We start from the raw sequence: 13,401 nt of genomic DNA on the forward strand, positions 1-13,401 counted from the left end.
ACCGATATAACTCCTGTGAAATAGTAGGACGCAGTGAAAAGAGAAAAGAATGGTTGAGCTTCTTATGTAAAGGCCTCGGAGTGACAGTATGCAGTTTATTCATGTTTTATTTTCCCTTGAGTTCAAACCCAGCCTCTCTGTGTACTATTTGGATTCGTTTTAACAGGCTTCCCAACTCATTAACATCACTGTCTGCAGCCCGTGGCCCACTGAATGATAAATGTAGATTAATGACACTCAGATAAGAGTAATCTCTCTCTCTCTGCCCAAACGGTAGACATCACCCTAAGACGTCTCCGGCTCCGGTGGCGTCTCCACCTCTCCGGCAGCCCTCGCCGTCCGGCCAGCCGGCGCCTCAGAGGTCAAGAGGGAATGAATTGACACAACATTTAGGCACTAAAAGATCAAAGTCTGCAATGCGCTAAGCCTCGTGCTACCTGCGTGCCGTGAATGACAATGTACCCCTTTCCTTGTACTTGGCAGTTGGCAGGGGGACAGGGAAAATTAAGTCGGGCTTTGATGGCGTCCCGTTCTCTTCATACACCATTCGCCTCACTCCGTTTCCGACAAACGCGGGATGCATGGCCGCCTTCGATCGCCATCAGCCAGCTAAAAATAATATGCAAACATGAAGCCTCCATCTTCCTGGCAAATGGTCTTTCCTTTTCTCTCTTTCCCCCTGAGCCTGTCAATACCTCGGCCATAAAACCCAATGGATCACCCTCCCAGAAAAGTGAATTACATGCCTGTTCTCCCCATTTTAATGACACTGATGGAATTTGCATTGACTGGGAGAATGAACAAAGATGTAAAACAGCGGAAGCCATTATAGAATGTGAGGGATTTCCGGGGATTATACAGTGAGTCTAAAAATCGGTTGCTAAATATTAAACACGGCACTGAGAATTTGACGCCGTATGTATAATGTGTATTCCACATGAATGCAAAAAGTATGATAAGGTGCCTATTTTCGACTCATAGTCTGTTTCGGTGCTTAAAGTCTTTTGGCTGAAGCGGTGCTAAATCTGAAGGTAAGAAGCCGTATCATAGATTTAAAGTTTCTGAGGCAGACGGTGCATCCAAAACCTATAACTCCTATCCAAAGCACAAATCCCCGAGAATCTCACTGACAGTTTGAGTGGAAGGCAAATTCACAGCTCAGCTCGCTGTTAGTCTTTGCTTTCAGATGCCGGTAAATATTTCAAAACAGTATCAGAATAGCTACACTTTGTCTGAGACGATGCGAGGGGTTGGGCGACTGGGAGTCTCGTGTCCGTGCGATTCGGGAGTTCTGATCAAACCTGACGCTCTACCCTGATTCTGCCATTATCACTCACTCAGAGGCGGATCTTCGGCCTCACGCGCGCACACACACACACACACGCACACACACACATACACACACACACAAACACACCTCAGAAATCATGTTGATGGATGTCATCCAGGTCACAACATGAAACAACAGTGGGAAGTCATTTCTACACTGACAACATTCATCATTTGAAACTGTCTGAACACCGCTGCACTAGTTTTGGAATACTAACAGTAAGTTTCTCTCTCTCTCTGGATCGGTCCTGGGACCACTACTATTCATTATATATATCAACAGTCTCGTTCAAAATGTTTCCAACGCAAATTTCCACTTTTATGCCGATGATACTGTGATATACTGCTCTGCGTCTACACCAAACCAGGCTCTCTGTCAGCTACAACTTGCTTTTAATACTGTACAACGTACCCTGTGTGACTTAAAACTTGTTTTGAATGCCGACAAATCAAAACTCATGATGTTTTCGAATGCAAAATCCAAGCCACTGAACCTCCCATCTATCACCACTTTTCAGGGCTCTGAGATTGAGTCCGTATCTCAATACAAGTATCTAGGAATTGTAATTGATGATTCTCTCTCATTTAAGCCTCACATTCAGCAACTGGTGAAAACACTGAAGTTGAAATTGGGTTTTTATTTTAGAAACAAGTCTTGCTTTTCCTTCGAGGCCAAAAGGACACTTGTTGCTGCCACCTTTATGTCTGTGCTGGACTACGGCGATGTTATATACATGCATGCATCTTCGCAATGCCTACACACGCTGGATACTGTCTACCATGGAGCACTGAGATTTATTACAAATTTTAAAGCCCTTACTCACCATTGCTCTTTGTATGCTCGGGTTGGATGGTCTGCCTTGTCCACCCGCAGACTTAACCATTGGCACATCCTTATTTATAAGGCTATTCTTGGTCTGCTTCCATCTTACCTACGGATCTACATCCTTCAAAAAAGTATGGGAAGTTATCGTCTTCGCTCCCAGGACTTATTCCTACTAACTGTCCCTAAAGTCCGTACTGAACTGGGAAAAAGGGCGTTTAGGTATGCTGCTCCCTCTGCTTGGAATCAGTTGCAAAATTACCTGAATCTTCGGGAGCTGGTCTCACTGGATGCTTTTAAAGTGTTTCTAAATGACTTGGAAGCAAACACATCTGGCTGTAGATGTTTTGAATGTTGATGAAATGTGTTCTTTGTTTTCATTCTAAATTGTTATATGTTTGTTTTATGTCTGCAACCGTGTAACTGTGCTGCTGCCTGTCTTGGCCAGGACACTCTTGAAAAAGAGATTTTTAATCTCAATGAGACTCCACTCCTGGTTAAATAAAGGTTAAATAAAAAAAAATAAAATAAATGTATCCTCACAACAATTTTAGCATAAGAGTAGAGCTTTTCTGGGACTAAATATCTCAGGAATACAGTTTGAGTGAGGATTCCTGTAGCCAACAGGATATTTAACATGGGGATGAAGGGCAGGTAATCACTGTATTCCCTCACAATTTCTCTGAAATCTACTGTTAACAAACAGCAGTCTGTGCCACTCCTCTCCTATGCTTATAGCTACAAAGAGAGCAACAGTAACATTTACAACTGCAATGTTTTATTCAAATGCCATGATCTCAAATTACGGCTCTTTGTCAAATTCCAAACTAATAAAAGTTCTGGATATTTCCAGCGATGCTTATAAATACATGGAGTCTTCTTTGGAAATGATTTGCCAATAAAGATGGTCTTATATAGTAATTCTTCAATTTGAGGACATGCACAGTAAGAGGCGTTAGATCTGAACAGAAAATGAAAATGGAATAAACACGCACATCCATCTAGTCACTCGTGAGTAAAGCAACATATTTTGAAAGGTTGTCAGGCTACTCGGAATTTCACTTAGTCACCACGCACAAATAAAAATGTGAATGCTTTGGAAACCACAACAGACATTTTTTCCATCATCAGAGACGTCAAGTGTTTCAGTGGCCAACTTCCCTGCATCACACATAACAACAGGGACAGAGAGACATACAAACAAGTCCCAGGGGCCAACAGTCACCTCCGTTAACAGTCAGTGACCACACACAGTCCCACCAACCTTCAAATACCATCTGCCAGAGCATAAGAATGCACTTTGTCCATTGCAATCTCTTAAAGTCTTGAAGGAAAACACAACAACAAGAGATTCCTGGAAGTTCTTCCCCAGAAATATGCAGTTGAGAAATACTATATGGTTAGTTTTGTGTCAAAAAACTAACATGGCTTTGCTTTTACAATAAAAAGTAAAAAAAAACCCAAATCAATACTCAAACAGGAGCCTTAGTTCAGGGCAAATCTTTCTGGGAATAAGAATCAATGTGACAGACTTTCATACCATAAAATCCTATATCACCAAACTGGATTCTCCTGGACAGAACTCAATATTCTGGTGGCCTTACGTCATCTAAACTAATCAAAATCACAAAAGGACATGGATTACTGGTTACTGAGGGCGCCGGAGAGACATAATCTTAAATAGTTTTAGACACAAATTTTGTTTTAATCAATATTAATCTACTTGTGTGATGTAATTTCATGCTACATAGCCTATACTGCACAGGCTAATCCAATCGCCTCATCCCTCAGCTAGAGGGAAACATCCGGGTCGACAGTTTATTTTCCGTCTTGTAATGAATTGTAAATTTATGTAAATGTTAACTTCATCTTGAATGCATAACTTTGGTTACAATGCAGAAAAAACCCTTCTGTCAGTGAGCGGGCGTCTCCAAACCGTGATGTGAGAACTGATTCGGAGATGCTGGTATCTATCACGCTGTAATACAGGAAATCATGTTGATGTATTTACATTCTGTCTATTTTTCTTGGCATTCACTGAGCTGGTTTCTCCCTCTGATGTAGCCCACTATCAATTACTCACTGACACTTGCCAGGAGCAAAGCATACAGACAGCTTAGATTTATGATCGTGACTTGAATATGAAGCAGGATTTTGTTATGAAATGTGCCATGAGAAATGATGAATTTTCAAATGAGAAAGTTGTGAGTTTTCTTATGATCCTGCGAACAACTGATCAGTTTTTCATCTGAAACATTATCAGATCTTGTTTTGGTGGGTGCCAAAACCTCACAGACTTACAGTGCGGTCACAATGATGAGAAAAACATGAAGCGACCTCAGCGATGTGGACTACTGCAGATGTATCTCAGTGGTGGAATTGATTATGGAAATTGTACTATTTCTCAACTGAAATGTAAATGAGTGTGCAGGTTTAAGACAGCACCAGAATATAATGCTTTTTCTATAATGACTTCCAGGAGCCTCAAAGCCAAGAGTGTAAGATTTATACCGTTGCCCCAGTTTCATTGCCAATAGAGTGATGAGGACGACTAGGCCGTTAACGGCAGCTGTGGGTAAACCTGCATAGTATATCAGCATTTCCACATTAACAAATAATCAAGGGCTTGACATCTTAGTGAGATGGCACTCTATACTTCATCGTGTGACAGCGAAATGGAAAGATGGAGGCAGTTACATGGCGAGAATAGACTATACATCACCACCATACTGGGCCGTGCTGCGCTGTTAATCAACATGTATGTTAGGTTTCCCTCATTAACGGCACAAAGAGAGGTTACAGATGCCTTGACAACGGCACTCACACTGTGTGGGTGAGCTCCTGCGGTCTCTCCGCCTGCTCAGGGAACACGGGATGCGGCGGCTCTCCGATGGGAACGCAGCCTAGAGATTTACTGATTGCATGGCTCAGCTTTTTGGCCGGAGACTTCTGTGAGGAGGGCAAGACAAACATAACATCTGTCATCTTGTGCGTTGTATCCACTTTTTATCATCTTGTTAGAATGGCAGAAACAGTCTTAAGCTACTTCAGTGGTTAATTTGCATAACTACTGCAGGCTGAAGTTTGTTTAATGTGTCAAAAGTGCGTATAAACAGAGACTTGTGCATATAAATGATGTGCTATTTTATACGCAATTTTGGTAGATGCTTTTATCCAAACTGCCTTACTGTGAATCAAATCGCATTGTTAGCACTAGGGGTCAACCAGTGTGGTTTTCTGAAGGCTGATACAGATATTTTTCAACTGAAGTCGCTGATAGCCGATATTCAATATCTTTAAATTTGACAGTTTTCATGCGAAAGAATTACAAGGATTCAGCGTTTCCCCCAGAAGTTTGTTCTTGACAGGGTGGAAAAGCCTCTGAAGCAGCGTTTAGACCATCATGTACTGTAAACTCTCAACTGAAACTAATGAATTTATTTTAGGTGGGATAGCAGTTCCTTAAGGCAGTGTGACCGATCCCACATGTTCAATGGTAGGGGAAAGATTAAATGAATAAATAAAATATTCTAAAAAATGAAAATTTAATTGCCGGTTTTACAGTAGCTGTGGTCAGGGAGGAACCTCCATAATATCAAAGATGAACGACATAGCTGGACAATATCTGATGTTTAATAAAAGGGAAATATTGGCATTGAACTACAGTACCAAATCTGTCATAAATGCCTCATGTTTTATACTTCAGACAACGTTTTCTGCTTCATGCGCTCAGAGATTTCATTCTAGTCTTGAGGCTTCCTAAACAGTCATTCTTCTCTGTGCAAAGCCGAGAGGGATGGGAATTGGATTTGGGATCCAGTGCACATAACTTCCCTTGTTTCAATTTACAACATAATGATTGAGCTTTGGGGGAATGCAGCAACACCGAGAATTCAATCAATACAATTTCATTTGGCAAAATGAGTAAAACCCCATAAAATCCTTTTTGGATTGCTTTGAGAGGACGGTAAATGTAGAGAAAAGGCTGAATATTCTGCAGTTACACTCAGACGGCGGCTGTAAAATCATTCTACACACACAGAGCAATATTGACTTTTGAATTGTTTGGAATGGGGAAAGACATGATGTAGGATTGAGAGTAATCAAGGCTTTGTCTTACCCAAGATGAGTGCTCCTTCATCTGGTGCTGGTTGCTATGGGGACCGTTGGCGTGGCCACGCCAGAAGCAGCTCTGACAGAGTTGGTAGCCATGACACTGTTGGCACCGATACCGAAAACCCATCATGCTCTCACTCCGGCAATATGAACATTCCACTGGATGGAAGACTGGATGGTGAAGAGACAACAAAGACAAGGTTTTCATTAAAAAAAAAAATCATATGAAGAATTTCATTCCAAAATGAGATATTGATTATTTGAAAGCAGTGACACCTATTCCTACAGAATGATTGATAGCACAAAATAAACTCTATGTATAGTTTAAGGGATAGCAGGTAAACTAATTATGGCTTTCACTGACTGGATCCCCTATAATTTAGAGATATTGAATGATGACCTTCACATATATATTAAAAAATGGATGTATAGCGTTTTGGAACTGAATTTATATGCAGTTGAGGGCCATATCTGACATTAAACCAGCTCACAGCAAGGGCACAACCTCACCAAATCTTACCATTTTCAACATTAGCGAGTCGGTGCATGAGTGGTAGCCACACTAGGCATTGAGGGGGAGGATCTGCCATCAACACATCCAAAAACGTGTTCAGCAAGATCTTCTTCTAGATACAAACACACACATGCAGTCAGTGAGAAGAGTCCATTAATAGAGTCGGGAAAAACAGGATTCTCTACAAGATCTGCAATCTAAAACTGAGTGAAGACAGGGTGGTAAAAGCGAAGTAGTATCTGATTAAAAGGGAATAAGGTCTTCCGGGCCTCGTACCTGCTGAGGGAAGCACGTCCGGACTGAATGCTCTGTGTAGCCAAACGAGGGGCCTTCAAACACGGCCGTGGGCAGCTTCAGCACCTCCCGAAGAAACTGGTCAAACTTGGCAAACACCATCACTCCGCTTGAGTCAGAGATCTGTGAGAAAACATCTGAGAGAGAGAAAATGTCAAAACTTTTAACTTTTAGCAAGAACAGCATGCAAATTACAGGGGAGCTTAACCCCTCTGAATGAGAAAATCCCCTTAAATCGTCATATTTGCTAAAGCAACATATTACTCTGTTCTCTAGATTATTCTAGATTATTCTCTAGATAAATTTCTTATTTATTGTTTTTATTACATTTTATATATAGTTTTAAAGGCTGAGAGAACCAGGGCACATGCATTTCTGGGATTAATAAAGTGATATCTTATCATATCTTATCTTATCTTATTTCATTGCATTTGAATGTACATGGTACCTTTTAAGTGTATATGACAATAAAAACTTGAACTTGAACTCTAGACTTTTCTCTGGATGCAAAATATTGATCACCCACAGTGCATAAACTTAGCAGCCAGTTAAAACATGCCTATTAGAGACAATTAAAGCAAATGCATTGTATGAAATGTTATATTACATATGTTCCAATAGCGCCCCTGTGTGTAATATTTGAGCAACTACATTGAGAGACAAACTGTCGCAGGAGTGTGGAAACCCTGGAATCTGCAGCAAACCAGGGAATACAATTCCAGAAAACCAGGCAAAAAATAAATAAGGCTAATGAAAAAGCTGCAGCTGATCCACAGAACTGAAAAATTATGCATAAAATGGTTCAAAGATTTACTTACAACGTAGCTTGTCCACAATTTTCCCTCCACACATTGTTGCCAGCATGGCTTTCATTGAGAAAACTGTGAGTTTTCCATGGCCTTCACTGTGAGTAGAAAAAAAGGTTTCAATAATACATTAATATATTGCATGTAAGAAAAGATGATATATTCACTACAGAGAAATATTTCATGTTTTAGGACCTTTCAGCCTAGGCCTCAGACCTAGACCTGTCTTAGTAATTATCTCATGAAATAATCTAATGAATTTACAATCAACAATTTTATTTTATTTATTTAAGCTTTATCTAACCTATACTTCTGTTGAGATTAAGAATTTGGAATCAGGAAAAAAGTAGCATAATATACAGCATTGCATATAAGCAAAATTCAATTGAAAACATGTCAGTGTAAAGTCGAAATTCCCTATATTAGTGCTAAAATGTATAGCAGTTCTATAGCCGACCAGCAGGATCATGAACCAAGCCTTAAATCATGGCTTAACAAAGCACAGATCATTATTATTATCATTATTAGTCTGCCTCAAGATCCTTCAAAATCATTTTAACTCGCCAAGGGAGACCAGCTCTTTCATTTCAGATTAATTTAGCAATGGCTTCCAAGCCGAGGTAGCACAGTACATGAAAGCTGTTTCTGCCTAATTCAGTTCGGACCTCGGGGACAGATAGCAAAAACACTTCCTGTGATCTTAGACAGTAATTTCCACCAAGTTTTCCAGAGATATAAGAGCATGAATAATAATACGGAAGCAGGACCATGAATGGCCTTGTAGATAAAAGTAAACCATTGAATAGCTCCATGAATGGACGGGGCAAGCAGCCAATCAATCTGAGCACACAAGGTACAATAATGAAATCGAGCTTTACAGTCGATAATAAACCTCCGCACTCCATGTCAGACAGTGGCTAAGGCACTGGGCAGACATTAGAAGGAGGAATAGACAGCATCACCAGGGCTACTTAAGCTGAAACAGGTGAAGGTGTATGCGATATATTTTTTACTACCAGCATGTCATATCAGCATATTTAACCCAAAATTGGTCTGTTTATAGCCAGGTTTTCTGAGGCCTAAAAGCTAGTTGCATGAACTGTGGCTGTCCTCACATACAAATCTGTCTATTGAAATGAAATATCCTACACTTCTCAGCCCTGATGATATTGTATATTTACGTTATAAATAATCATATCTTCCAAAACCTTTTGATCACTGTTAATCTCTCCTGATCGGTATGCAAAAAGCAAATCTATTCTATGTTTATGAAGTTACATAACCTGGATTTCTCAGGTTAGATTGAATGCTGAATATATACATGTATGTACAGTAGAGTGAAAGGTATAGTTTACTGTCTATCGCTGTTTCTACTGTAAATGAGGCCCCTTTTCATCCCTGTACCATGAGTGTATGCACTGTATTACTATCCTAGTTTTGGACAAACTCATTCTGATGATCACTACCTACAGACTGTAGTGTTGCTCTGCACTGACCGACCGCGCCGTACCTGTCATAGGTGGCCACCATGAAGTTGAGCAGCAGCCCGATGGACTGCTCCACATTGATCTGGTGGGTGGTGGGCAGCCGCTTGTTGAGCTGGTAGTAGATGGAAGACAGGATGGTCTCCAGCCGCGACACATTGATCTCAGCGTTGTGGTCCAATGTGTTGAGCCCGCTGTCACGAAAGGCTTCGATCATGTTCCAGACGTCCACCAGATGAACTGGGAGGGAGGTGGGGGGAGCCAAACAGGCAGACTGTGATCAATTAAGTCTGTATGCATTTTGGAACACATATTTCTATTCATTACACCCTGACATGGTGTCATAAGAGTCATGTGGGGAAGCTGAAAAGAGAGAGAGTGGAAAGTTTTACGCAATTCTCAGAATAGTGAAAAGTAAAAGTTCTCTTACGGTTGCATCTCTTTTGCACAAACCGGAGCTTGCAGGCGGTCCTGTAAGTCGACAGTCTAATAACATCGAAGTTCTGAGCTCCTGTAAAACAAAGCCACGGAGAAAGATTATCCGTCTCCAACAAGCCACCAACAAAACCCTATCACATTCTCCCACTAATGGACGAGAGATGAATACAGTGTGCAGTCAATTCACTGAAAAGAAATTAGACTCTTTACAAACACAAACAGGATTACACCCGGTACATTTAAACACATTCATGTCTTTGTGTGGGAGCAATTATATGTGTGAGGGACTGTGCATCTCCTATGTGATGTAGAGCCAGTGACAGAATTGCATAAGCCTGCGCCGACTGTGAATAGTGAAAGGAGATTTCTCTCAGTCGAGTCCACTCACTCATTTCCATGAAGAGCTGTCTCTTCTCCACCATGGCCTTGCCTCGTTTACTGCCTTCCTCGATCATTCTGTAGCATATCAAACAGCAGAGCATTCACCGCTTACCCACTGGTTTGAGAACAGCATGTGAAGTGCAACACACAGGTCCAAAATCATTTCGATACCATGCAAGTGAATATGCTTTATATACATATCACTCATGCAATTGAAGAGATTGTCTCCCAGAATACTAAATATCAATTTTGGCAGTAAAAGAAACAATTACCTGAAGTTCATGATTCAATATGTCTAAAATATAGAGGATTGGATCTTTATGCGTGTGATATTTTGTCAACCAAGGACATACTACTCTTCAAAAAGTACTGTGTCTTTTATAAATCATTTCTTGAGAGTGTCATTCTTTCTCTCACATTGGAATAAAACTTGTGTTCCTATACAATGTGGATATAACACAGTAGTATGCATCATTTGTGGTATACTGTGATGTAATTGTCATTGTTGACAAATATACTATGACTTTTCACACATAATTCATATGATACATCACATTTTCTGTACAAGTGACAGCTTCAGCATTATGTCTGGTTTTAATAACCTTTAAAAAGTCTTTACCTGTCGCTGGCTGAATGTCAAACAAAGCGAAGCACTAGACGTCGACCCTGTGAAGAGAAGTCATATTGAAATAGTTAGTAAGGCTTTCCTAAGACTCCATGTCTCCATTACTGTGAGAGATAAGCCATTCTTCGCTGACAAAATGTAGTTGACTTTTAAATAAGTAATTAACACCCCCCCTCCCTCCTTCAAGGACTTCATTAACTCTCAATTTGTGCTTTTGTTCCCCTCTCTCCTCCTGTAGAGATTGGTGTGCTGGCTAGGGAACACTTGAGTGCCCATGGTCTGTGTAAATGATAATTCTCCGTGACATCCCGCTCAGCAAAGACTGCATCCTGTGGGCTAATGACACCGACTGGGCTGCAAAGGAACCACTTAATGATGACGGACGCAGAACACATTACGGCCAGCCAATGAGCGATGCACGCTGGGTACCGCGAACGAACGGCCTCGGCCAAGGGACTGAACGCTCAAACATGCCTCAATCACATGCGTGTTCGTGGAGTACACTCTCTGACCGGGGGGGTGAGAAACAAACAGGGGATCTGCATCAGCTGACCAGCTGAGCGTGAGCAGAGATGCCAAGGTTCTGCTACCCTCAGGAACTCTGCAGACAGGCAGTTTTTTCTCTCTTCAGTTGTTTTTTTTTGTGGTGAGCCACAGTTTCCTCTTTATTTTAGAGACACTCTTTTCAGAGTGAGCTCTGCTGTTATGACAGCGCCTCTTTCTAGTCACCCAACTTGTAACTTCTGGTGAGTGGCTCTCAATGTTGTGTACAGAGACCAACAAGGGTCCTTGAAAGGGCCATTTCCACCAAAATTAAGTGTTGTTTCATTTTAGTAGCCTACTATTTCACTGGCTAGTTAGAACAATTGGTATTCTGATCACTGATTTCACTGCCTCCATTGTTATTGCTCCATTTTAAGACTAATATACCATTCTGTGCTAAATCAAAGAAGACCAATTTAATGTTCTGAAATAGTGTTGTAGCCCTGAGAAGCATTGCATTAACCCAGTCAGGATTAAAGGTTCAGTTTCTACTAGGACCATGCATGCACTGATGGCACTTTGAAGCATTTTGGATTATGTGCCAATAAAATTACATATGTATGGGTTTCTGGCTAAATGCAAATCTATTTGGGTTTTTTTGGGGGGATGGCAAGTTTGAGAAGCGCCTTTGCAGTTCGGAAAAAAGGGTAGAAAACATTAGCTGAGCAGTGGGAGACCCAACAGACACACGTCAGCAAAATAACACAATGGTTCATTGTAAATATTTAGCTATGGAGTAACTACAGCAGTTCATATGTAGGCATCTCAGCCCTTGCATTGGTAGGCAACATCAGAAAAACTGTTAATAGTCCAGGACAACAAAGTAATGACAATTTAATTAATGCACAAGCGGATTAATTAATGTGATGAAAAGTCAGAAGTTATCAATAATTTACATACAAAACTCATCTCAATTCATAGGAGCATAGACAGAGAATGTCATTAAAATCACTGTGAAAAAGGCCTTAAAATTCATGTCAATAAACTGTATCCATTATGTGTCTGGTATGAAAGACAGGATTGCAATAGTCATCTGTTCAATCAATCACAAGCCAATGTGAAGGCAGATCTATGGACCCTTCCCCCTTGATACAGTAAGTATGTTGTAATCATCATAGGCCGTAATAAAGGTGCATTTTACTGTAACCGCACCTTCAGCTTCGGGGTAATGACAACATCCGTTGACGCGAGTCAACATAAGGACTCGGCTACTGCAGTATCTTCCGAGCACTAACATCTTTCACTTCCCCATGTCACAAGCCTCAAATCTTACAGTGGGGAACCGAACAAGACTTACAATTCACTTCTGAAGCAACCGCACGACAAACGCGGCCATATTGATGATTTAACTCCCTATTTACCTTATTTCCGCAATGTGAACGGTGTGTCGTGATGCCCATAAATTTCGGTGGAGAAACAATGATAATCCTACATCAGTTCAATTCTTACTGGTCTCTCTCGAAGGCTGACGACAGAATAAGAGGCATACCAGGCAGCTGGCCTTTACCGGAGGAAAATCACGCAGGTTGCGTTAGAGCATCATCATCATCAGCATCAGATGGAGAGGATAAGTGGTCCAGGGTGAATAAGGAGGATATTTCCTCCGTGATTCATCGCCACACTCTCACCTTTGATGAATTCACGCGCTGTCCGCCGACTGTTACTGCTGTCCGAGCGATGAGAAACGATTCGGATGATCCATCATCATATTTCAAGTTCCTCTCCTGTTTCATTCGACTCAATCTTGGGAACTGCGGTTGTAGCAGCACATAAAAATGTACGAGCGCCCCGCTCCGCTCAGCATCATCAGCGACCCAGCGGCAGAGGACGGGAAAGCGCAAGCAGGAACGGAGATGCCATGCGCGTTCACCTACTATAATTTACGCATGTGCGCACGCATGCTGGTTAAAGGCGCACTACTACTACTGCTGTTACTCTGAATCATGACATATTCCTTCAGCATATTACACAGGAGAAGAAACATGAAATACGCAGATTAAATGAAATGTATCCCTCTGTCTGAGATGAGCCCCAATAAAAAAAATGAC

General features: G+C 41.2%; 1 protein-coding gene across 5 annotated transcripts in view; it reads right to left on the reverse strand.

The window, feature by feature from the left end:
- dtnbb (dystrobrevin, beta b) overlaps positions 1 to 13,156 on the reverse strand; it is a 29,021-nt gene extending 15,865 nt beyond the window's left edge. For 4 of the 5 annotated variants that reach the window (XM_078289422.1, XM_071903996.2, XM_078289424.1 and 1 more), the window contains exons 1-10: positions 12,982 to 13,156; positions 10,805 to 10,851; positions 10,193 to 10,260; positions 9,797 to 9,877; positions 9,393 to 9,606; positions 7,895 to 7,980; positions 7,059 to 7,213; positions 6,789 to 6,894; positions 6,273 to 6,439; positions 4,977 to 5,101 (exon numbers count right to left, since the gene is read on the reverse strand). In XM_078289422.1, coding sequence (XP_078145548.1) covers positions 4,977 to 5,101; positions 6,273 to 6,439; positions 6,789 to 6,894; positions 7,059 to 7,213; positions 7,895 to 7,980; positions 9,393 to 9,606; positions 9,797 to 9,877; positions 10,193 to 10,259 — 1,001 coding nt within the window. In that variant the 5' untranslated portion in view covers position 10,260; positions 10,805 to 10,851; positions 12,982 to 13,156. The remainder of the gene's footprint in view (positions 1 to 4,976; positions 5,102 to 6,272; positions 6,440 to 6,788; positions 6,895 to 7,058; positions 7,214 to 7,894; positions 7,981 to 9,392; positions 9,607 to 9,796; positions 9,878 to 10,192; positions 10,261 to 10,804; positions 10,852 to 12,981) is intronic. The other variant, XM_078289423.1, reaches the window with a different exon arrangement.
- Between the last annotated feature and the right edge of the window lie 245 nt (positions 13,157 to 13,401).

The sequence above is a fragment of the Centroberyx gerrardi genome, chromosome 17 (genome assembly GCF_048128805.1).
Source record: "Centroberyx gerrardi isolate f3 chromosome 17, fCenGer3.hap1.cur.20231027, whole genome shotgun sequence".
In the NCBI taxonomy this organism is placed as follows: domain Eukaryota; kingdom Metazoa; phylum Chordata; class Actinopteri; order Beryciformes; family Berycidae; genus Centroberyx; species Centroberyx gerrardi.